Here is a 22,500-nt window from a genome sequence, read left to right as displayed (position 1 = left end):
TGGTACACAGATGATGGCCTGTGGGTTAACGTGGAGGACAGTGCTCACCAAAGAAGCAGGGCTACGGGATGCGTTTCTCAACTTTGATATTCACCACTGCGCATCCCTTTCAGACGTGCGTGTGCATGTGCATGATGTACATGTGCGTTAGAACTGCACTTGCGTCTCTGCAAAGCACACTCTGTCAACTTCCCGTTCACGTGTGTCTGTGTGACTGTCTCACGTGTCTCCCTCTGTCTGTCTGTCTGTCTGTCTCTCCCTCTGTCTGTCTGTCTGTCTGTCTGTCTGTCTCTCTCTCTCTCTCTCTCTCGCTCTCTCTCTCTCTTTCTCCCTCTCGCTCTCTCTCTTTCTGTCTCTCGCTCTCTCTCACTCTCTTTCTCTCTCCCTCTCTCACTCTGTCTCACTCTCAGGCTGCCATTTCGAAGTTGTTGGAGGACGAGCGAATCATCCGCAATCGCGCGAAAGTGCACGCCATTCGACACAATGCAAAGTACGCCGGCGAGCGGCGCTGCTGCAAGTTGCCTGATTCCTGTGAACACACACGCACATACATGACATCACCCACGCTGTTTGTTTGCTGGTTGTTGTTGTTTGGCTGCAGTCTCGCGTGCTTGGCATCGTTTACGTCTCATTCCACTTTGCCGACTTGCTGCGCTTCAGGCTCGTGCGTGAAATGGAGCAGCAGCGCGCAGGTGTGCATGTGTACATGTTGTTGTGTGTGCTTTGTGAATGCGTTTGTGGTTGCGTGTGGTGTGTTCAAAGTGGAGTCGCGCATGTGAACCTGATACACACACAAACACACACAAACGCATAAACACACACACACACACACACACACACACACACACACACACACAAGCGTGCATGGTTGTGACAACTCACCAACAGCGACTGCCTTAGAGCTATCACGCGCTCATACAACCCATGTTTTACGCATTTGTTTCGCACCAAGGCTCGTTCAGCGACTACGTGTGGAGGTTCAAACCAGCACATGACAAAGAGCGGCTTCTCGCGTCGGGGCAGCTCCTCAGCTCCCATATGCGCACCGACTTCAAGACCAAGGCGGCGGTGCGTTGATGTCGTTCTTGTGATCGTGCGTGGTGCCAGGGAGTGAGTGAGTGAGTGAGTGTGTGAGTGTGTGAGTGAGTGAGTGAGTGTGTGAGTGAGTGAGTGAGTGAGGGAGGGAGGGAGGGAGGGAGTGAGTGAGTGTGTGAGTGTGTGTGAGTGAGTGAGTGTGTGTGTGGTGTCAGTGTGAGTGAGTGTGTGTGTGGTGTCAGTGTGAGTGAGTGAGAGTGTGGTGCCAGCGTGAGTGAGTGAGTGTTCGTACATGTGCGAGAGTGAGTGAGTGTCAGAGTGAGTGTGTGCACGCGCGTGTAAATGTGTGTGCGGTATTGTGTCAAAGTAATGTATGTGATGCAACACCAATGCCTCTGCTGCAGTCGTTGGTGTGCAGGCCAAAGCTCCATGTTATACCCCGCCAGCAACAGCTTCTGGTTGTTTGCACAAGCTCATTCCCTTATTTAATTTTTTTTGTTGTTGTTGTCGCTTGCGCAGGATCGCGAGGAGAGCGACGGTGTGCACCCAACCGTGACGGTGGCTGAGTTTACAAAGAACTTGCGCAAGCGCGGGTTCAAGTTTGTTGGCGAGACCACGGTGCTCTCCTTCATGCAAGCCGTGGGCATGGTAAACCATCATGCACACACTTGCTTCGCCTTTCAGGAAATTGAGGCGCTACACGCTCTTGGCACCCCATGACGAGAGAGCACGCGTGTGTTTGTTGGTGCGTGTGGGTGGTGAGAAAGAGGGAAGGAGACAACACAGAGAGAACGAAAGAGAGAGAGAATGAGTGTGTGGGTGTGAGTTTCGCTGCGGCTGTTGTGTTCGGCGCTGCTGCGGCGTGCTCACTGACCTGCCGACTTTTCCTAAATGACTTCAGTAAATAATCTGCAACAGCCATCTTTTTGCCTGGCTGGCTGGCATCGCATTTGACGAGACAACTTGCTTGCGTGCTTCACCTGTTGTGCGCGCTCCTTCCCACCTCGCCACCACCCTGCCAACCGTCGACACGATGATGAGCATCGACTACCAGCTCACCGGCATCTTGCTGGCAATGCTGCTGACTGTTCGCTACTTTGTCGAGCGGAACAAGGATCGATACCCAGCAGCCATCAACTTCTTCAAAGGTGGGCAGAGATCGCATCGCACGTGATGTGTGCGTGTGTGTGAGCAAGCGTGCACGTGTGGCCTTTTTGGTTGGGAGTGCACGGGGCGAGTCACTTGTGTGGGGGTGTGGGTGTTGCGGGTGCACGTGTTTCTGTCAGGGAATGGTTGTTGGGGTGCGCGTTCTGTTCTGCCCTTGATCACTCTGCACCCTCCTCTCGCCCTTTGCCAATCCGAAATCGTTCCTGACACACAACCCATCACCTCGCCTGACACCGTCATTTTTGACTGCCAATTGTGCCACATCCTTGTGCCCGTCCAGTGTTCTGGTTCCTCGGCTGCTCCATCAACGAGTACCTGATCCTGTTCAAGCAGCCTTTCAAGCCACCGTTCTTTGGCGGCGAGTACTCCGTGGACGGATACCAACACGACGATGTCGTCAACTCCATCTATGCGGTATGTTCAGCGCAGGCGGTCATCCTTTTTTCGACGGCTGTTCCACCCAAGCGCAATTTCACGCGAGAGCAACCCCATTTAGGCACTTGGCCCAAGAGCAGGCTGCCATTGCACTTGTCCACGCCCTCGGCACTCCACCCTCAGCTCACCTCGCTGTCTTCTGCATCTGCATCTTGGCACACATACTCACGACGTCTGCTGGCTCCCACCCCACCTTCTTAAATCTTCAACGTTCACGTCATGTTGTGGTCATTTGCAGAGTGGCCTCGCATTTCACCTGCACAACACCATCACATCCTTCTTCGTGCCCGAGACGCGGGCCATGTACATTCATCACGTGGTCACCCTGTCCCTGATCCTGGGGTCGGCCTACCACGGCGCCACCTGCATGGGCAGCTTTGTCCTCTTTGTGCACAACGTTCCAGATGTCTTCATCGCGTTGGCAAAAGGTGAGGCGTGTGTGTGTGTGTGTGTGTGTGTGTGTGTGTGTGTGTGTGTGTGTGTGTGTGTGTGTGTGTGTGTGTGTGTGTGTGTGTGTGTTTGCATGTGCGTGCGTCTGTGTGTGTATCTGCGTGTGTCAATGTGTGTGTGTTAATGCGTCTGTGTGTGTATCTGCGTGGTCGCCTTCCGTGCGACTTTGTTGCGGTGTTGAACCTTCACACTCTTGCGCCCTTGTCACATATACACCAAGCTCACCTTCTCCACCCCGATTCCCCGCTTCATCTTCCCGCCAAACACCACCAGCGTCGACCAAGTTTGACAGCAAGATCTTCACGTACGCGTCTGGCATCCTCGCCCTCGTCTCCTGGCCCATCTTCCGCCTCTACTTTCTCGGACACGTGAGCAGACCACTTTGCTTGTTTGCTTGTTTGCTTGTCTGTGTGTGTGTGTGTGTTGTGTTCGTCTGTGTGTTTGTGTGTGTGTGTGTGTGTGTGCGTTTGTGTGTGTGTGTGTGTCGTGTGTGTGTGTGCGTCGGGGGGATTATTCTGGGGTCAACAATGTGGGTGTAATAAAGGCGTCGGAGGGATTATCTGGGTGGTCGCCTTCCGTACGACTTTGTTGCGGTGATAACCTCCATACTCTTGCGTCCTTATAACATAAACAACAAGCTCACCTTCTCCACGCCGATTCCCCGCTTCTTCTTCCCGCCAAACACCACCAGCGTCGAACAAGTTTAACAGCAAGATCTTGAAGTACTCGTCCGGCATCGTCGCCGTCTTCTCGTGGCTCTTCTTCCTCCTCTATTTTCTAGAAGACGGGAGCAGACCACTCTGCTTGTTTGCTTGTTTGCTCGGCTGGGGTGTGTGTTTTGTAGTGTTCGTTGTTGTGTTGGTGGGTGTGGTGTGTGTGTGCGTTGTGTGTGTGTGTGTGTCTGTGTGTGTGTGCGTCTGTGTGTGTGTGTCTGTGTGTGTGTGTCTGTGTGTGTGTGTCTGTGTGTGTGTCTGTGTGTCTCTGCCTCTCCTGGCTGCCGCTTTGTGTGCTTGATCCACGTGCACTTACACGCATCTTCACCTTCCTCTCTTCTCCATACCCCCTCTGCTGTGCACCTTCCACATCCATCCGCGCAAACCCTTCCCCCCCCTTCTCCGCGATTAACCACACCGATCTTGCTGCTGTTGCTGCCGCATCGCGGGGTAGATTGCCATCTTCACCTACTACAACTTCCACACCACGCCCGCTGCTCTGCGCGTGTATGTTGGCCTGCTGTGCGCGCTGCTGGCTCTTCATCTCTACTGGTATGCCCTTCTCGTCAAGATCTTCCTCAGCTTCAAGGCGTCCGGCGAGGTGCGTGCCCCAGCACGTGTGTGTGTGTGTGTGTGTGTGTGTGTGTGTGCGTGTGTGTGTGTGTCTGTGCGTGTGTGTGTGCGTACGTCTGTATATGTGTGGCTGTGTGTGCGTGCGCGCCTTGTTCGTGTGTGTCTATGCTCTGCATCTTCCTGCGATTTCTCCCAAACACACCCACTTTTGCACATACACACGCGCGCGCGCGCGGCACGCACACACACGCGCAGGCGCTGGACACGAGCGAGCACGTATCGCAGCAGCACCTGCAAAGCACAATGAAGGACAAGACGAGCAAGAAGAAGAAGAAGAAGACGACATAATCCCGCGCCCCTCCGTTCTTCAGCAGCATTCGACAGCAGCAACGCGCTCCGACAACAACAGACGTACACGGGCACACATGCAACCTCAAAGTGCATGCACTCACGCACACGCGTGTGTCTCAACATCACATGCATATACACACACTCGCATGCGTACATATGCGTACACATGCGTGCCCCCATCTCTCCCATCCGAGTGCAATGACCAAGCGTTTTTGTGTCCGTGCACCGTCTCAAACACAGCATGCTTCGCGCTCCCATCACATCATCCCACACTGTGCCGTGTTCTATTTAACGTCTGTGACGTATGTACCGTTTGCATGAATGAATGAACCCCTGTGCGTGCGTGTGTGTATGTATGTATGCGTGTGCGTGCGTGTGTGTATGTGTGTGTGTGTGTGCATGCGCGTGCGACTTCTTGTATGCGACTTTTTTGTTTTGTGTGTGTGCTTGTGTACGTCTTCACTTTGGTGTGTATGCGACTCCTCGTGTGTTTTGTGTGGTGTGCTTGTACATCCTTGTTGCCTGTGTGCTGCGCGCGATACGTTAGCACATTGCATCTGTTGTTCGCCCTTGTCTCTGTGCCTCGCTCTCTGTCTCTTTACTTGCTTGTTCGGTGTACATGAAAAGGATAACAAAGCAAAGCACCATCGCAAGCAGCGAGCATCATCACCAGGAGAATAGAAGGAAGAAGGAAAGGAAGACATCGCCATTGCATACGATACCGTGCCCAAAACTGAAAAGTTCAAGTGTCAAGTGTCGATCTACACACACACACACACACACACACACACACACACACACACACACACACACACACACACACACACACACACACACACAGATGCTGTCTACGCTGCACCCCAGGCGCCACCAACACCAACACTGCCTTTGTTCGCCATTGTGCTGCTGCCCAACACCACACCACCATCACCTTCATCACCACCATCACCACCATCACCACCATCACCGCCATCACCGCCGCTGCTTGCATCGTGGCGGTGTGTGAACGACGCAAGCGCACTCTCCACGCGCGCATGTGCGGCTGCAAGCTCCCGTGCACTCGCCCTCGCTGTTGCTGCAAGCGTTGCAGACGACAACGTTGATGGCGGAGGCACTGCTGTTGCTGCTGTTGCTGTTGTGGCTGTTGTTGACGGTGCATCTGTGGTTGAGGATGGTAATAACGGCGGGTGTGCGGTGCGAGGGGCAAATCGACTGCGCTTTGCGTTTGGTGTGCTCGTGTTCTGCACACCAATGCCATCATCGCCGCCACCAAAACCAAAACCATCCCCATCACCATCACCAGCGCGATTGGAGGTGTGCGCAAACTCAACCGACTCGTCAATGGGTTCGTACAGTGATCCCACCATGTCCTGTCGCCGCAGGTGGCTCAGATCCTCATCACCACCACCATCACCATCACCATGGGCGTTGTCGTCGGTAGCACTTGGATACGGGTGTCTGGTCGACGCTGCACGTGTTTGCTTGTTGTGCTTCGTGGCCAGCGCACCCGTCCCAGGCTCGCCGGCGTGATGTCGATACGGCGGGTGTGCCATGCTGCCAGGGCCGCCAACGCCAGCACCACCGCTGTACCCATGCCACCTGCTGCCATCACCATATGCTCCACCGCGACGCTGCTGCTGCTGCTGCTGCTGCTGTTGTTGTTCGGCGACGTGACCCGTGGTGCGCATGGCAATCTTGTCCTTGCCATAGCCATTCGTGTTGGCGTTGCTGCTGTTGCCACTGTTAGTGCTGTCGTGGTTCAGCAAGCTGCCGTCATGCGAGTGTTCAACAGAGGACAGTTCGTCCGGCTGCTGCCGGCTGCGCAGGAAGGACTCGCGCATGCGGTCGATGGTCGATTGCGAAACACCAGGACTCACAGATTCAGAAAGGTTTGACAGGCTATCCATGCTCAAGCGGCTCATTGCGTCATCGTTGTCGTCGTGGGCGCTGTCGCTGGGTCGTTGCAACAGCCACCCTCGCCCCATCCCCAGACGCGGCTGTGTAGATGCACGCGCGTGCATGTAAGGGTGATGATGATTATGATGATGATGGCTATCATCGATCCCACTGCCGCCGCTCTCGTTGCTGTCGTGTCGCTGCTGGTGGTGGTGGCGGTGATGGTGGTGATCATCATCGTGGTCGTGCCTTCTTCGAGGCATCCACCCGTATCTGCCAGCTGCTCCTTCGTCGTCGTCGATGCTTCCGCTATGCTCACGACCACCACCACCACCACCACGCCTGCTTTGTCCTTTCCTGGTGCTGTTTGGTTTGTGCTGCTGGGAGCGGGTGGCAACGTCCCTGCCGAGTATCGTGGCAATACGTGATACAAGCGTGGTTGGTGAAGGGGTGAGGAAGAGGAGCGGATATGTATTGTGTGCATGTGTTCGCGCGTATGAGCAAGTGAGTGAGGGAGAGAGTGTAAGTTCGGGAAACCGAAGGCTGCAGAAGGAAGATACAGACAAGCCGTCGCGCGCACTCACACACACACACACACTCATGTGCACACACACACACACACACTCACTCACTCATGTACACACTCACTCACAGACAGCACACACACACAACAATCACACGTACGCAGCTTCAAACACACCGTTGCATCCAGTCTGAGAGGTGCACCATCTTGTCTGCGAGTTGACGCTGCTCTGAGACGAGCGAGCGCACGTGCTGCTCTTGTGACGACAGCTGTCGCTGTAGTTGCGTGGTGGTGCGCAGCGCCTCTTGGGTATCCAGGCCCGTGGACGACAGGTCTGCTTGCAGCCGCAGAACCACGCCCTTCAAGGCCGCAAACTCTTGCGTAATGTGATCCACGTCACGCTGGCAGCTCTGCGATTGGACAGTGAGAAATGCACAGTGATATAAAGAAGGGGGGGGGGGGTTGTTAAAACGGCACATGTGCGGGGTGGGCGATGTGAACCATGTGGAGGTGTGTGTGTGTGTGTGTGTTGTGTGTGTGTGTGTCGATGTGTGCGTGCGTTGCGTGCGTGCGTGTGTGTGTCTATGTGTGCCTAGGCTCGCCTGTTCAAGAGAAGTTGAGAGGCACCATCAACGCATCAACATGAGCAATTCCCGTCCATGCGCCCATCAATCCAACCAACCAAGCCATCAATCCAACCAACCGACCGACCTGACCAATGGCGCGCACTTCGGAGGAGAGCTTGGAGAGTGTGCGTGCATCCGTCTCGCTGTCCAGCGCGTGCATGTGTTCCTGTCGATGGCGGCTCTCAAGCGCTTGTAATCGTGACATGATCGCCCGGTCCATCTGCAGTTCGGAAACACGTGCATCGTGTGAGTGTAATAAAGAGCGTATGTATGAGTGTGGTATGCGCGTGAGTGCATATGCATCCATGTGACAGCAACGGCATTGAGAGCAACACTTGCACACACACACAAACGCACACACACATACACACATACACGCACGCACGCATGCACACGCACACGTACCACCACCACCACTAACAGCAGCACCACCAGCACACCCGACAAAGCGCGCGTTCACATGAACAAATAAGGAAACCGCGCATATCATGTTGGCACCTGTTCCAGTTTGCGTTCCGTCTGGAGATCCACGCCGCGCTGCTTCAAACGCTGCTCGAGATGGTCGATTCGGTCTGGCATCGCAGCAGCATTGGAATGATGCGTGAGAACACCCGCAGACGCTCAGTGGCACTGCAGCTGCCACAATTTGTTCCCACACAACGGGCACACACACAAGCGCGCGCACACACACACACACACACATGCACGCACGCACACACGCACACAAGTGCATTCCTTCATCCATGCACATGTGTGCTTCTCAAGTGGACACACGCAGACACACACACACACATTCATACACACACATACATACACACACATGCATACACACACATACGCAGTACCTTCAAGGGCTTCCTTGTCCTTGACGGATTGCTGTTGAAATTCTTTGAACATGCCCACAACTTGGTCCAGCGCCTTTGGGAGATGCAGGGAGTAAATTCACAGGTCTGTCAGTGTCCGAAGAAACATTGGCAGTGCAACTTCCATCGAAACACCACACCCAGCTGTCACTTCACGTAACTGCACACATAACATGCCTCCAAACACACACACAAACACACACACACACACACAAACACACACACACACACCACCACAGCACAGCACACTCCCACCTGTTCAGTTTTGACGAGGCGATCCACGAGCGAAGAAGCCGTAGTGGGCACGGCGGCGGCGCTTCTGGCACTGTGCAGTGCCGATGGCACAATATACGAGCTGCCACTTGTCGCTGTGGATGATTGCGCTGTCCTCCGTGCTTCTGCGAGCCCTGCAGTGCCAGCTGGCCGCGGCTGCGACGCGAGCTGCCGCATCTTGGCGATGCTGGACGTATCTCGTTGTGAATGGCCATCCTGCAAGGTCTGGCAGGGGTGAAGCACACAAGCGAAGCATCAGCGTGGCCGTGTGCGTCAGGGTCCCTCAAAAGCCAAAATCACCGCAACAGGCAGCCAGCCCAAACAAACCACCCCCAGCACTGAAGAAGATGACGTACCGAGATGCGACTTAGATTTCGCTGAACCTTGCACAACAACGTCTGAATGCTTGTGCTCGTGTTGGTGCCTGCGCGGCGAGCACTGCCGGGCCCACTGCGACCGCTTCCCCCTGCCACGTCGCTGCTCATGCTCAAGTCTGCCATGCTTGTGGTGGTGGTGGTGGTGCTGCTGGTGCGATGTGTTTGGCTAGCAAGCAAACAACGAGGCAATGCACCAAAGCGCAGCAGTGGTGTTGTGGGCTGTTGTGGTGCGTGGAGTTGGCGACGGTTCGTTTCGGCTGCAGCGTCAAATTTCGTCGCTTGTTGGCGATTTGCGAAAGTCTTCACATGAATTTCCAGCCAGCGACTGAATTCAGACTTGGTGCATTTCGTGCCACCAGGTGCCAACAAGAGGCAGAAGAGAGAGCGCTTGTTGTTGTGCTGCTGTGCTGCGTGCTGGTGTGTTGTCTGTGCTGACGTGACGCGTGAAAGGGTTGAGATAGATGATGACGGCATGACCTGTGTCCCGTCGATGCTGCGGTCACCAATATCACAGGGACAGTTTTGAGAGTTTGCTGCTGCTCCATGCAGTACGTAGCCACACAGCCCTCAGCATCAAACGACTCATTCCCAATTCCACATGGCATGTTTGATTGTGATATGTGAAAAACACAACAACACCAGACACTTGCAGGAACAACGAAGGCGCGTGTCATCAGCGTACACCCTCACGCAACGTGCGACTCGGAGATGAAGGTGACGGCAGCGACTGCTGCGATTGTCGCCACGGCAGTGGTGGTGCTTGCCGCTGTGTGCGCCGCGTCCCCGACCGCCGCAGCCAGCCCCGCTGATGGCCAATGGTGGCAGACGGGCATCGTGTACCAAATCTATCCGCGGTCCTTCCTGGACGCATGCAGCCCAAACTGCACGGGGACGGGCTCGCTGCGCGGCATCGAGCGCAAGCTGCAGTACCTGCGCGACACCGTGGGTGTGAACGCCATCTGGATCTCCCCAATCTACGAGTCACCCATGGCAGACTTTGGCTACGACATCAGCAACTACACGGCCATCTGGCCGACGTTTGGCACGATGGAGGACTTTGACAACCTCATTGCTGCAGCAAAGAAGCTGGGCATCCACGTCCTCATGGACTTTGTGCCCAACCACACCTCCAACCAGCACCCCTGGTTCCTGGCCTCCCGCAGCAACAAGACCAACCCTTATCGCGACTGGTACGTGTGGCGACAGGGCCGCATCGGCAAGGACAGCGAGAAGCTCCCGCCAAACAACTGGCGCACCATCTTCTGCCCGGATGCCAACTGCTACGGCTGGACCTACGACAACGCCACGGACGAGTGGTACTACCACTGCTTCCTCACGCAGCAGCCCGACCTCAACTGGACCAACCCCGACGTGGTGTCGGCCATGCACGACGTGCTCCGCTTCTGGCTGCGCAAGGGCGTGGACGGCTTCCGTGTGGACGCCTTTCCAAACATCCTCGAGGACCCGCAGTTCCGGGACGAGCCGCTCAACCCCAACTGGCACGGCGACCCCGTCACGCAGGGCTACGAGAAGCTCATCCACATCTACACGGAGAACCAGCCCGGTCTGCATGACATTGTGCGCGGCATGCGCAAAGTGGTGCAGGAGTTTGGCGACGACAAGGCGCTCATTGGTGAAATCTACCCGGACAACGTCATCACGGAGGAGGATGTTATCTCGTTTTACGGAACGGAGGAGGAGCCCGAGTTCAGCATGCCGTTCAACATGAACCTCATCTCCTTCTTCGACTACGCCGCTGCGTTTGATCCCACCGTGCACAACAACCCGCGCAATGCCTCCCGCCTGCGTGAGATTGTGGACCACTATAACGCCTCGCTCCCCGCGTGGGCACAGCCAAACTTTGTGCTCGGCAACCACGATGTGCGGCGCCTGGCCTCGCGTCTCAACGACACCGCCCTCACGCGCGTGGCCAACACGTTGCTCTTCACCCTGCGCGGCACGCCCACCATGTACAACGGGGACGAGTTTGGGCAGAAGGACGGCTACGTTCCCCCCGGGCGCCGGCAGGACCCCAACTGCAAGACCAACTACACCGGCCTGCGCTGCCGCGATCCAGAGCGCACGCCGCTGCAGTGGGACACGTCAAACGCCAACGCTGGGTTTAGCGGGGCCGGCGTTGAGACGTGGCTGCCCGTGTCGTCGGACTACGTGCACACCAACGCTGCTGCGCAGATGGGCGACCCAACGTCGATGCTAGATCTTGTGTCGCGCGTCATTGCCCTCCGCACGCGCGAGCACGCCCTCCACAGCGGGCTGTACCAGTCACTCGACGTGGTGGTCACGCCCGCACACCTCACCGACAACGTGTTCGCGTTTCTGCGGTACAACGAGTCCAACACGGCCTATGTTGTGGTTGCCAACCTTGCAGACCACCCAGTGCGCGTGCAGGTTATCCCACCATTTGATGTCATCCAACGCAGCGTCGCGCACATTGACACGTTCAACTCGTCCGTTGTCAACAGCACCGTGAACCTGAGTTTCCTGCATCTCCACCGCGCGCACGCACAAGTTGTGGCCGTCCGCTACCACAACGAAAGCACGAAGAACACAACGGTGGGCGTTGTTGTGGCTGCGCTCCTCGGCACTGTGTTCATGGTTGCTGTTGTTGCCGTCTACTGCAAGTTTGGGCGAGCCAAGGACACCGGTTACGCGTACACGGCCGTGCCAGATGTCATTGACGAGCGCTGACGTGAACATGTGATTTGTGATTGTGACTGTTGTGACATGATTGTGATCAATTGTGATTTGTGTCTGTGACTTTTGTGATTGTGGCTGTTGTGACTGTGATTTGTGAGTGTGGGTGTGTTTGTGATTTGTGAGTGTGAACGTGAGCTGACTGCTGTGTGGGACGTGGCTGCTTCGTCTTATGTGTTCGCTTCGCTTGTGTGCCTTGCTTGCTTGTGTTTGTGTCGTGTGTTTCCACGTGCTCGTGTGTGCTGCTGAATGCAATGTAACGTGATGATGTGTGAATGCTTGCTTAATGAGTCAAATATGTGTATGCGCGTACTTGCTTGACTGCCTGTTGTGGGTTTGGTTCTCTTCATGGTTTACAGTACAGCTGTTTGAACCGCTTGCGCACTCAACGCCGTCAAACATCATTACAACAACTACATGACATAGATGAAGCACAGCATGTTGCAACTGTCCTTCACCACAACCGTCGCAACTGTTGTGTACCATGATCGTCACGACACATCCTGGCTGCCTCTTGGTTTGGTTTCATCTTCCCGTTGCGCCGCTGTGTTGCCCCCTTGTCCAGGCATGTCAGCTGCAGTCGCCTCCTGCAGTTGTTGTTGTTGTTGTTGTTGTTGTTGTTGTTGTTGTTGTTGTTGTTGTTGTTGTTGTTGTTGTTCTTCTTCTTCTTCTTCTTCTTCCGTGTGTGCGACGGCTGTGTGCAGGTCATCGGACGGCGCTCTGTCCTGTCTCTGTCCTTTACCTGTCTCGTCTTGCGTTGGCTCAGCCACAGTTCCATGTACCTCACTTTCGTCTGTCTCCTCCTCCTCCAGCTCCTCCTCTTTCATGTCTCCATCTTCATCTTCTTTCGATTCTTCAACGCCGTCGCCTTCGCCAAGTTCTTCCTCACCCTCATCTTCTTCGTTCGCCTCGTGCTGGGCCACTTGTGTGTTCGGTTGTTCTCCCTCCTCTTCTTGCTCGTTCACTTCTTCCTCTTCTTCTTCCAGGGGTTCTTGCTCTCTCTCTTCTTCCCCCTTTGCTTCCTCCTCCTCCTCCTCCTCCTCCTCCTCCTCCTCCTCCTCCTCCTCCTCCTCCTCCTCCTCCTCCTCCTCCTCCTCATCTGCTTTCTCTTCCTCCTCCTCCTCCTCCTCATCATCATCATCATCTGCTTTCTCTTCTTCCTCCTCCTCCGTCTCATCCTCATCCGTCTCCTCCTCACTCTCTGCGTATCCGCCCGTCAGACACATGCACCGACAGCCGGGGGCGGCGCACACCCCGCGTCGCTCCAGCCACACGCGGGCGTGCTCATCGTGCCCGCCGTGCCCGCAGTCCGGACACACGAGCAGCGACCGCTGGCACGGCAACCTGGACAGTGTGATTTGTGTGTGCGTGATTGTGTGTGTGTGTGTGTGTGTGTGTGTGTGTGTGTGTGTGTGTGTGTGTGTGTGCGTGTGTGTGCGTGTGTGTGTGTCGTATGTATGTATGTGTGTGTGAGGATTTATACACAGGGGCGGCACAAGGTAAACATCGGGACCATTTCTTACTGTCACACACACACACACACACAACACACACACTCACAACACGCACAACACGTACAACACACACACACACACACACACACAACGCGCGCACACGAACAACACGCACACAACGCAACACACCTGCAGATGGTGCAGATGAAGCGGCCGAGCGCAATGTCATCGCCGGGCCCTTCCGTGAGCTGTCGACTCATCAGCTCCTCCTCTTCCTCCTCCACTTCAGACAGCACGTCTCCGTCGGCGTGCAGCGTCACGTGCCCGTGCCCAACACACGGCTGCTCGCGGTTGCCACGCGGCTTGAGCGTTGAGGTGGGCAGCAGACTTGCATCCACTTCCCACTCCTGCAGTTAGCGGGTGGTGGGTTATTGGGGGGGGGGGAGTTTGCGATGAGCACGGGTGTGAATGAGCGTGGTGGATCGTGACACGATGCTAAGACAGGACAGACGATTTGTTGTTTGCATGAGCATGTACATGCACAAGCCATGAATATGTGTGCGTGTGTGTGTGTGTGTGTGTCTGTGTGTGTGTGCGTGTGTGTGTGTGCGTGTGTGTGCGTGGGGTGTAGAGGTGTGCGTGCATGTATGTGTGTGTGCACAGTGTTGCGTACGTGGAGGATGCCGTGTGCTGAAACGTTGAGTGTGAGCAAGAGCCGTACAGCCGTCTTCAGCTGCCACACGCATGGCGGGAGTGCACAGGGGTGAGATGATGGCACGTGTGGAGCGTGGTCACTACGACAAGCAAGCACGATGCACGCGCACATGCGCACAGACAAAGCCTTTGACATGCACAACTACACACATAACACACACACACATGCCACCGTTCGAGAAGATACACACCTCGATTGCCTTTGCCTCGTGTCCGTGGCGCCGAAGAAACTCCGCGTACACGACCATCGCCACAAACGCGCGCTCGCACTCGCGCTGCGGCAATAAAAACTATCGGTGACGCAGGCGAGGAGGGGGAAGGTGTGTGTGTTTGTGTGTGTGTTTGTGTGTGTGTTTGTGTGTGTGTGTGTGTGTGTGTGTGTGTGTGTGTGTGTGTGTGTGTGTGTGTGTGTGTGTGTGCGTGTGTGTTTGAGGGTGTAAGTGGTGGTAGGAAGACAACGTATCGTGAGAAGGTGAAATGGTCATCACGGTGATACGTGTACTCTCTCTCTCACGCACATTCAACCACACATGATTGTGTTGCTGCTTGGCCGCATGTTTTGTTGCGAGCGAGCAGTGCGCCTCACTTTGCCGAGCGGAAAGATGTCTGTGTGGTAGGCGGCGCACATGGAGCACAGCGCGGCCTAAGACGGACAGAGCATGAATCGGGCACAAGTGCGCGTGTGTGTATCGATGGTTAAATGGTGCCTTGTCGTAACCAAAGCGAGCAAAGAAAAGTGACAATGACGCTGTCCACCACTAAAACCACCACCAACAACAACAACAATAACAATGGTAGCAGCATCAACAACAACAACAACAACAACAACAACAACACCACCACGACCACCACCAACAACAACAACAACAACAACAACAACAACAACAACAACAACAACAACAACAACAACAACAACAACAACAACAAGTGTCATGGCACACAGACCAAACGCACCACAGTCTGAATGTCGCGAAGGCCGAGGTAGTGCTTGATGAGCGAGGCAACGACACGCCCGCACATGGTGTGGCGGGTCAGGGTCGGGCCGTGCAAGGGGAGTCCGCGGCGCACACACCCAAACCGGAGCCGGCCATCATCAAGCGCATGCGCTGACACGTTCTGCAGCACGTTCACAATCGAGTCGCCAGCCACCACGCCACCACCTCCGTACGCGCCATCATCATAATCACCGCCATGAGCACTGCTGTCATCATCATTGTCACCGCCATGAGCACTGCTGTCATCATCATTGTCACCGCCACCACCACCACCGCGACCACCACTGGTGCTGTAGGTCTTGTGCTGCAGCCTCGACGTTATTTGCGCCTGTGCGTGTGCGCTTGCGTGTGTGGGCGTGGCTGCACCTCTGCGCCCAGCAGAAGCCGAGCGCCCTGTCGTGAGCACAGGCGCCGACGATGATGCGCTGACACCAAACGCGCCGCCTCTACCAGCTGCTGATGGCCCGCGGCTGGATGCAAATGATGGCGAGCGTCTCGCCGCCGGATGCCCGGTCCGATCACCCGATGTGGTGCGCTGACGTGTGTTGGGTGGTGGCGGCGGGGACGCTTGTGCGCGCCCTGCACCACCACGACGACCACCCACACCGCGCACATCGCCCCGATCACCGCTGGTGGCGGTGGGCGAGCGACCACCGCCCTCCTGTCGGTTCAGAAACAGCCCAAACAGCTTGCGTCCTTCCTGCCACACGCTGTCACCACCACCGCCACCACCACTTGATCGGCGGCGGTCTTGTGTTTGTGTTTCGTTCTGTTCTGCTTCCTGCTTCATCTGCTGCTCTTTCTCCTCCCTCGCTTGCTGCTGCTGCTGTCGTTTTTTCTGCTTCTTCTTCTTCTTCTTCTTCAAGCGCTTACTTCTTCTCTGCTGTTCCCTCCTCTTCGCCTCCTCCGCCACCTGCTGCTGTAACCGCTTGTACCGGTACACGTGTGCAGACTGGGCGCTGCGCAGTCGCTCGGCGCGCTGTGGCATGTTCGCTGCAGGCGCGGGCAGTGGGGAGGTGAGGGTGAGGGTGGTGGTGGTGGAGGAGGAGGTGGTGGTGTGATTGTTGGGTTGTATGTATGCTTCGTGCGCTGCATCGTGCTCTGTGTGTGCGTGTGTAAATGTGTATAAATGTGTAAATGCGTATAGGTGTGTGGATGTGCTATGTAGGTCATGAGGGAGTGGGCGCAGGTGCGTCAGCAGTACTCACCAATGCAGGCCAGCATCATGGGGTGCACGGCGCTGTACATGATGTCCCACGTGCGCACCAAATCCGGCCGCCCAATGTACCTGCTCAGCCAGAAGATGGGAAATTAGGCAGACGTGGCGCAGGGCGGTACAGCAGGCGGTGAGAGGAGTCTCATGCTAACAAACTTGCACAAATGCACAGATATGTGCAATATCTTTCATTCACCCACTCATCCCAACACATGCACGCACACACACACACACGCACACACACACACACACACACACACACACACACACACACACACACACACACACAAACACACACACACACACACACACACACACACACACACACACACACACACACAAACACACCTGGCTCTGCGCTTGTTTGCAATGCATGCGGAGTGGAAGGAGCCGGGCGGAGACGTGTAGTTGAGGCCAAATTCCACGTGAAGATTGCACGTCGGGCGTGCATCAAGCAGACGCACCCGCTGCCATGTGGTGGTGCCGTGGTGGCGGTGGTGGTGGTGGTTGGTGGTTGGTGGTGGTGGTGGTTGTTGGTGGTGGAGTGCAAAGGGGATGGACAGACGGATGAAGAAGGTGGGCATTCGGGTGACGAGAAGCACAGAGCACTCTCATTCACATGTCCAGTGTCCAAACAGGCACGGGCATGGCAGCCGGGAAAAAAAAAACCAGCACCAGCACGATGGGAGGTGGTGGTGACGTACGTGGCTGTGGAAGACGGCAAGTCGACCACGCGCGTCAAAGACTGCACCGCAGCGCCGCATTGGCACATTCGCCACTTTGCTGTCAAGGTGCGCCTTCACCTCCTGTCCACGCGCGTACGCACACGTGTGTGTGTATGTGTGTGTGTGTGTGTGTATGTTAGTGAATGTACTGATGTGAGTGAGTGTGTGTGTGCGTGCGTGTGGACGACATTGCATGTGCACATGTGAACGAGTAAAGCGCTTGAGCGTATGTATGTGTGTGTGCGCGCGTGCCTGCACAACGGCACGAAACATTGATCGTAGTCGCAGGTGTCGGTATCGAACCTTGTATATGCGCACGGCGATGTTGAAGCAGCCGGACAGGGCCGCCAAGTCCTCTTTCTTCTCGTCATCCAGGCGCTGACACGTCGCATGCACAGCGAAAGAGAGAGTGTGTGTGTGCGTGTGTGTGTATGTGTGTGTGTGATAAGGGAAGGTAAGTGTGTGAGTGCTTGTGTGTGTGTGTGTTGGCGTTTGCATGATCGCTCACTTGCTTGCTCTTGCATGTTTGCGTTTGTGCATGTACAAACATTCAAGTGCACTCGATCCATATGCGGGTGCGGACGACGCACCTCGATGATTCGCTGTTGAACACTGCGATAGCGCAGCGGAACCTCCTCAATCTGGAATCAGCAAACACACACGCACAGACACACAGACACACAGACACACAGACACACAGACACACACACGCACACAGACACACAGACACACAGACACACAGACACACACACACACACACACGACACCATGGTCAGCGCAGCAGGACGAAATGTTGTCCATACCATGACAACGATCACCAACACATCATTCACCATTCACCACCCATCACCCACTGACTCGAATGGCCGGGCGCTCGACGGGGTAGTTGTGCGGAATGGCAAGATGGACGGTGATGTAGCGTGGCGCTGCATCGGTCTCTGTCCTCTCTGCCCTCTCCTTCGCCTCTGCACGCCGCCTCTCACGGCCGCGCTCCCGCTCCTGTTCCCGCATCATCTTGCGGTTGAGGCGCCTCAGCCTGGCCGCCGTGGCCGTCGACACACCCGCCCGGCTCGACGACCGGCTGCTGCGCGCTGTTGGCGACTGAAACAGCTTCATCCCGGCACCATCATCATCATCACCGCCACCGCGCCGACGCCCACCACCACCACCACCGCCGCTGCTGCTGCCAACATCACCGCCGTTGGCATCGTTGCCTTCGTCGTCGTCGTCTTCGGCATCGTAGTCGCTTACGCGCAAGATGCCGGTGCAGCTGTTCCAGCATGTGACGTGAATGTACATGCGTGTGCAAGTACGTGTAAATACATGCGTGTGCAAGTACGTGTGAATACATGCGTGTGAGTACGTGTGAATACATGCGTGTGTGCGCTTGTAGGTGAGTTAGCATGTGGATGCCAGCATTTGTGCAGGTGCGTGGTGAAAAGCGTCGCGAGTCGCCACGGCTTTGGTGCGAGTGTGCTTCGACAGCACAGTCACACTGAACACGTATCATGCACGCACACGTTTGCGCATGCTCACGTTCGTGTCTTTGCGTCCCACATGAACGTGTTGCTCGGGTGATCGGATCTCAGCTGCGACAGTTGCTGTCAGCAGCAGCAATGAAAACAGAGCGCGCATGGAGCGTGAGTTGAAATGGGCGGCAGTGACGGCAGTGTTGGTGGTGGCTTGGTGATGGTGGACGCGTGCACAACGGAGCATGATGCAACAGAGCACATCGGGTCTGAAAGGGCACAAAATACACACACACACTTATGCGCGCGCAGGCACACATACACACACACACACAGACAAGCGCTTCTCGTGCCTCACCCTGTCGATGAGGATGTTGGAGCATTGGACCTGGTCTTCACCGTCTTCACCCTCGTCTTCACCCTCGTCTTCACCACCGTCACCGTGGCGAGCAGCAGCACGATGGTGACGGTCACCGCCTTTGTCGTCTGTGGTCGCACCACCACCACCACCGCCAACGACAATCTCGCACTTCTCAAGCAGCTGTTTTGTTGTGGTTGTGGTTGTGGTTGTGGTTGTGGTTGTGGTTGTGGTTGTGGTTGTGGTTGTGGTTGTGGTTGTGGTTGTGGTTGTGGTTGTGATTGTGATTGTTTGCAGTGCAGGGGATGGCGTCGCAAGTCATGGTGAGTATGGTGGATAAGATCGGGTGCAGCAGCAGCTGTGCAGAAGCTGTGCGTCGGTGCGGTTGCAGTTCATACGCATACACATACACACACATAATCATGGCAGCAAGTGCGTACCTGTTGCGTGGAGATTTTGGGGATTGAAACAACGTGGATGCCTGAAGTGAAGCAATTGCAAGAAGCAGCACGCAAAGGCAACGGTTGTGGATGCATTGGAGGAACAGGGGGGCAGGGCGGGTGAAGAATGAGGATGCGAGCAACGGAAAATAGCAACTGAGGTGATGTCAACAGCAGTCGGGAGCAACACCGCCCGGTTTCACACCAGCATGCACGGCAGCAAGTCACCACCACTGTCATCATGACCATCACCACCACCACCACCAACACCACCACCACCACCAACACCACCACCGCCACCACCACCACCGCACCTGAGCTGCAGCGCGTGGCCACAAACTTCTTTGCGGCGTGCGCGCTGGCGTCGTGTTCCGTTGGCGGAACCATCGACGTGAACGTAAAGCCTGGTGGTGAGTGGTGGTTGGTGGAGATTGGTTGGTGTAATCGTGATGATAGAGAATGATTCATGCATGATGAGATGAGGTGAGGGAAGACTCATTGCTCGCATCACACACACACACACACACACACACACACACACACACACACACACACACACACACACACACACACACACACACGACACACACACACACACACACACACACGCACACACACACACACACACACACACACACACACACGCACACACACACACACACACACACGCACACACACACACATAAACATTCCCACGGTGCTGCCATCGCCGTACTTGTCTGCCCCTTGAGGGACCAGAGCGGGGAGGTGACGACGGGGGAGCTCTTGAAGAGCTGCGCCGAGTTGGTCGGCGTCAGACCGCGCATACGCAGCACAAGTTGCGGCGACTCGTGCTGCAAATTGTTGCGGTTGCAGGTGTGGTGGCAACGGTGGTTGTGGTTGTGGCGGAGGTGGAAGATATTGTGTGTGGTTGTGTGTATGTGTGTGCATGTGTGTGTGTGCGTGTGTGTGTGTGCGTGGAAGAACTGTGAGTGTACCGAGGGGATGGTGCAACTATTTCACACACAGGCATACACACACGCACGTGCACACGCACGCATCTCGACACTCTTTGCTTCCCTGCCCCACCTTTGAAGCGGCGCGTGCAACCTCTGTGAAGATGCCCTGTCCACATGGGGTGTACACGACACGACGAAATGCACCCAGGTCTGAGCAGTGGCCGTTGGGCTGGTGGTGCTTCTGCAACCAGTGCTCTGTCGACCAGAAGGAAACCTATCGTGTATGTGTGTATGTGTGTGCATGTGTGTGCATGTGTGTGTGTGTGTGCGTGTGTATGTGTGTGTGTGCGTGTGATTTTCGGTTGGGAATTGTCGTTGGAGAAGCGAGAGTCCAGGTGATGATAATGATGTGACTGTGTGCATGGAAAAGGAACTTGGCATGCAATTGCACGCAAGGCTGGCTTGCAGTTCAATGTTCATGTATGCATACATTGTATCCGTGTGAGCGTGATCCAGCGACAAAGTAGTTGGCCTGCACGGGTGACCAGTCCTGACAAAACAAAACAAAAAATGGTTGCCGTGGTGGTAACGGGTGGAACAAAATGCAATGCGCACGTGGCGCTTGCTCTGTGAGGTGACACAGCAAAACCGCTGACTCGCACATGCAAGCACATCAAACAGGCCAAACTCCTCAACCAACCAAATGCCCTCCTCCACCGACGGCCACCCCACCACCACCCCCTCTTGCCCACTCTCTCATCTTCACGCCAAAGCCTCACGATGGATCTGATTTGGCCGAGGCATTCGAAGAGCGAGGGCTTGGTCTGCCGACGGTCGGCCACCAGCACCATCCCGTTGGCCATGCCAATTGCAAACTGGTACTGCGAAAGCGAGTTGAACTTGAATTGTGTGGGCACGGAGTCGAGCTTGAAACTGGACGTGGGTTTGCCTGCACGTGGATCAATGAGCGTTGCTCGCTTGTTGGACGTGCACAGCGCCAGCTCTTGCGTTGGCGCCGACCACTCCAACGCACTGATGTGTGTGCATGTGTGTGTGTGTGTGTGTGTGCGTGTGTGTGTTGGGGGGTTGTGAGTGGGGGGGGGCAATGAAGAGACGATGGCGCGGCGGGTGTGGACAGCCCACGCGAAGCGGGCAGGTGAGTGAAACCGTCGCTGATAGCACCAGAGTTAATAGCAGCGGAAATTTACACGTGCACACACACACACACACACACACACACCCGCACGCAGAGACACACACACACACACAGACACACACACAGACACACACACACAGACACACACAGACACACACACACGCACGCAGACACACACACACACACACACACACACACAGACCTGACGGTGACGTCATGTGATGTGTGGGCGGAGATGACGGCGCTGAGCCTGCTGGCAGCCAGGCTCCAGATGGCAACTTTGGAAGAGGTGGTCACGGTTGCCAGCTTCGTGGGCCCCAAATAGCACATGAGCGTCTTGCCCTCCCTTCATGGTGTCACGATGCAAGCGTGTGCAGGTTGTGCATGAACTGCTGAGACGACAGCGAAGATAAACAGCTAGGACTCCACACAGAGACACATGAAAAGAGTGGAACGAAGCGGCAGCAGCAACTGCAGCAGCTTCGACAGCAACAAGGCACGGAAAAGCAGCCACGGCAATAACACCAACAGCTGCCAGCAGCTGTGTGTACCATGAGAGGCGGTTGCTTTCCAGCCACACGTCATTGCGGCCGTCAAAGTCGACGAGGCTGACGACGCGGATCATCTTGTTGCTGTGAATGTGGAGGAAGGCAACACAAGCAAGGGGTCACACGAGTGAGATAGATCAGAGGCAGGCGGAACCACGGGGGGGGGGGTGTCATGCACTTAACAAGGCGCACGTGATGTGACAGACACAAAAGGCAGACGAAACAAGACGATGTGCGTGACCATGCGCTTACTATTTCAGGGCGCAGACCGTGCCAAAGGCGTGGAGGTTGTCCCCCTTCTGCGGTACGGGGAGGTCCCGTGGGACAACCACAGAGTACTCCTCATCGTCGTCCCCGTTCATCGCAGTCGCAACTACAGCAGCAGCAGTCGCACAAGCAAGGTGGAGTGGAATGAATAACTGTTCGCTGGGTCTCTTCCTTCCGATGGTGGTTCCTGAAGAATCGCCATATTTTCAACTACTATTCGGCA

The 22,500-nt window shown here is 55.7% G+C and overlaps 7 protein-coding genes across 7 annotated transcripts in view; 4 read left to right on the top strand and 3 right to left on the bottom strand.

The window, feature by feature from the left end:
* PTSG_12801 (uncharacterized protein) overlaps positions 1 to 1,956 on the top strand; it is a 2,803-nt gene extending 847 nt beyond the window's left edge. The window contains exons 3-7 of the mRNA XM_004990160.1: positions 11 to 115; positions 411 to 490; positions 661 to 692; positions 953 to 1,068; positions 1,555 to 1,956. Of these exons, the coding sequence (XP_004990217.1) occupies positions 11 to 115; positions 411 to 490; positions 661 to 692; positions 953 to 1,068; positions 1,555 to 1,755 (534 nt within the window). The 3' untranslated portion in view covers positions 1,756 to 1,956. The remainder of the gene's footprint in view (positions 1 to 10; positions 116 to 410; positions 491 to 660; positions 693 to 952; positions 1,069 to 1,554) is intronic.
* Positions 1,948 to 5,416, top strand: PTSG_12800 (uncharacterized protein). The gene is made up of 6 exons (XM_004990159.1): positions 1,948 to 2,183; positions 2,483 to 2,616; positions 2,876 to 3,065; positions 3,361 to 3,455; positions 4,255 to 4,401; positions 4,629 to 5,416. The coding sequence occupies exons 1-6, from the start codon at positions 2,069 to 2,071 to the stop codon at positions 4,719 to 4,721; spliced, it is 774 nt and encodes a 257-aa protein (XP_004990216.1). The 5' UTR covers positions 1,948 to 2,068; the 3' UTR covers positions 4,722 to 5,416.
* A 117-nt stretch (positions 5,417 to 5,533) lies between these two features.
* PTSG_08828 (uncharacterized protein) lies at positions 5,534 to 9,577 on the bottom strand. Its single transcript, XM_004990158.1, has 7 exons — positions 9,262 to 9,577; positions 8,888 to 9,130; positions 8,615 to 8,687; positions 8,268 to 8,341; positions 7,855 to 7,989; positions 7,321 to 7,553; positions 5,534 to 7,022 (listed from the first exon to the last, which is right to left on the bottom strand). The coding sequence occupies exons 1-7, from the start codon at positions 9,403 to 9,405 to the stop codon at positions 5,573 to 5,575; spliced, it is 2,352 nt and encodes a 783-aa protein (XP_004990215.1). The 5' UTR covers positions 9,406 to 9,577; the 3' UTR covers positions 5,534 to 5,572.
* Positions 9,578 to 9,637: 60 nt separating this feature from the next.
* PTSG_08827 (alpha amylase) lies at positions 9,638 to 12,423 on the top strand. Its single transcript, XM_004990157.1, has one exon. The coding sequence runs from the start codon at positions 9,991 to 9,993 to the stop codon at positions 11,989 to 11,991; it is 2,001 nt and encodes a 666-aa protein (XP_004990214.1). The 5' UTR covers positions 9,638 to 9,990; the 3' UTR covers positions 11,992 to 12,423.
* A 65-nt stretch (positions 12,424 to 12,488) lies between these two features.
* Positions 12,489 to 16,148, bottom strand: PTSG_12799 (uncharacterized protein; the record flags this gene model as incomplete). Its single annotated transcript, XM_004990156.1, has 6 exons — positions 12,489 to 13,341; positions 13,641 to 13,858; positions 14,125 to 14,184; positions 14,357 to 14,455; positions 14,752 to 14,808; positions 15,120 to 16,148. The coding sequence occupies 6 exons, from the start codon at positions 16,146 to 16,148 to the stop codon at positions 12,489 to 12,491; spliced, it is 2,316 nt and encodes a 771-aa protein (XP_004990213.1).
* A 206-nt stretch (positions 16,149 to 16,354) lies between these two features.
* Positions 16,355 to 22,087, bottom strand: PTSG_12798 (uncharacterized protein; the record flags this gene model as incomplete). The annotated part of the gene is made up of 16 exons (XM_004990155.1): positions 16,355 to 16,448; positions 16,725 to 16,843; positions 17,081 to 17,182; positions 17,405 to 17,479; positions 17,692 to 17,742; positions 17,960 to 18,371; positions 18,638 to 18,702; positions 18,929 to 19,111; positions 19,369 to 19,409; positions 19,683 to 19,772; positions 20,084 to 20,201; positions 20,437 to 20,580; positions 20,797 to 20,856; positions 21,086 to 21,338; positions 21,665 to 21,808; positions 22,014 to 22,087. The coding sequence occupies 16 exons, from the start codon at positions 22,085 to 22,087 to the stop codon at positions 16,355 to 16,357; spliced, it is 2,025 nt and encodes a 674-aa protein (XP_004990212.1).
* A 367-nt stretch (positions 22,088 to 22,454) lies between these two features.
* PTSG_08826 (thymosin beta-15A) overlaps positions 22,455 to 22,500 on the top strand; it is a gene marked incomplete at both ends in the record, with an annotated part of 479 nt that continues 433 nt past the window's right edge. Inside the window, one exon of the mRNA XM_004990154.1 lies at positions 22,455 to 22,500. This exon is cut by the window's right edge and continues 47 nt beyond it. Within this exon, the coding sequence (XP_004990211.1) occupies positions 22,455 to 22,500 (46 nt within the window).

This window comes from Salpingoeca rosetta (genome assembly GCF_000188695.1).
Source record: "Salpingoeca rosetta unplaced genomic scaffold supercont1.25, whole genome shotgun sequence".
In the NCBI taxonomy this organism is placed as follows: Eukaryota; class Choanoflagellata; order Craspedida; family Salpingoecidae; genus Salpingoeca; species Salpingoeca rosetta.
The sequence above is the reverse complement of the archived record's forward strand: the minus strand, read 5'-3'. Positions and strand labels throughout refer to the sequence as shown.

What these genes read in the sequence shown, in the direction of transcription:
- PTSG_08827 (XM_004990157.1), top strand. Translation starts at nt 9,991, where the DNA reads ATGAAGGTGACGGCAGCGACTGCTGCGATTGTCGCCACGGCAGTGGTG.
- PTSG_12800 (XM_004990159.1), top strand. Translation starts at nt 2,069, where the DNA reads ATGATGAGCATCGACTACCAGCTCACCGGCATCTTGCTGGCAATGCTG. An exon ending in GCCTCTACTTTCTCGGACAC is followed by an intron (nt 3,456 to 4,254) that starts GTGAGCAGACCA and finishes ATCGCGGGGTAG; the next exon opens with ATTGCCATCTTCACCTACTA. An exon ending in GCTTCAAGGCGTCCGGCGAG is followed by an intron (nt 4,402 to 4,628) that starts GTGCGTGCCCCA and finishes ACACACGCGCAG; the next exon opens with GCGCTGGACACGAGCGAGCA.
- PTSG_08828 (XM_004990158.1), bottom strand. Translation starts at nt 9,405, where the DNA reads ATGGCAGACTTGAGCATGAGCAGCGACGTGGCAGGGGGAAGCGGTCGC. An exon ending in CGGAACGCAAACTGGAACAG is followed by an intron (nt 7,990 to 8,267) that starts GTGCCAACATGA and finishes TCCGAACTGCAG; the next exon opens with ATGGACCGGGCGATCATGTC. An exon ending in CTCTCAGACTGGATGCAACG is followed by an intron (nt 7,023 to 7,320) that starts GTGTGTTTGAAG and finishes GATACTCGGCAG; the next exon opens with GGACGTTGCCACCCGCTCCC.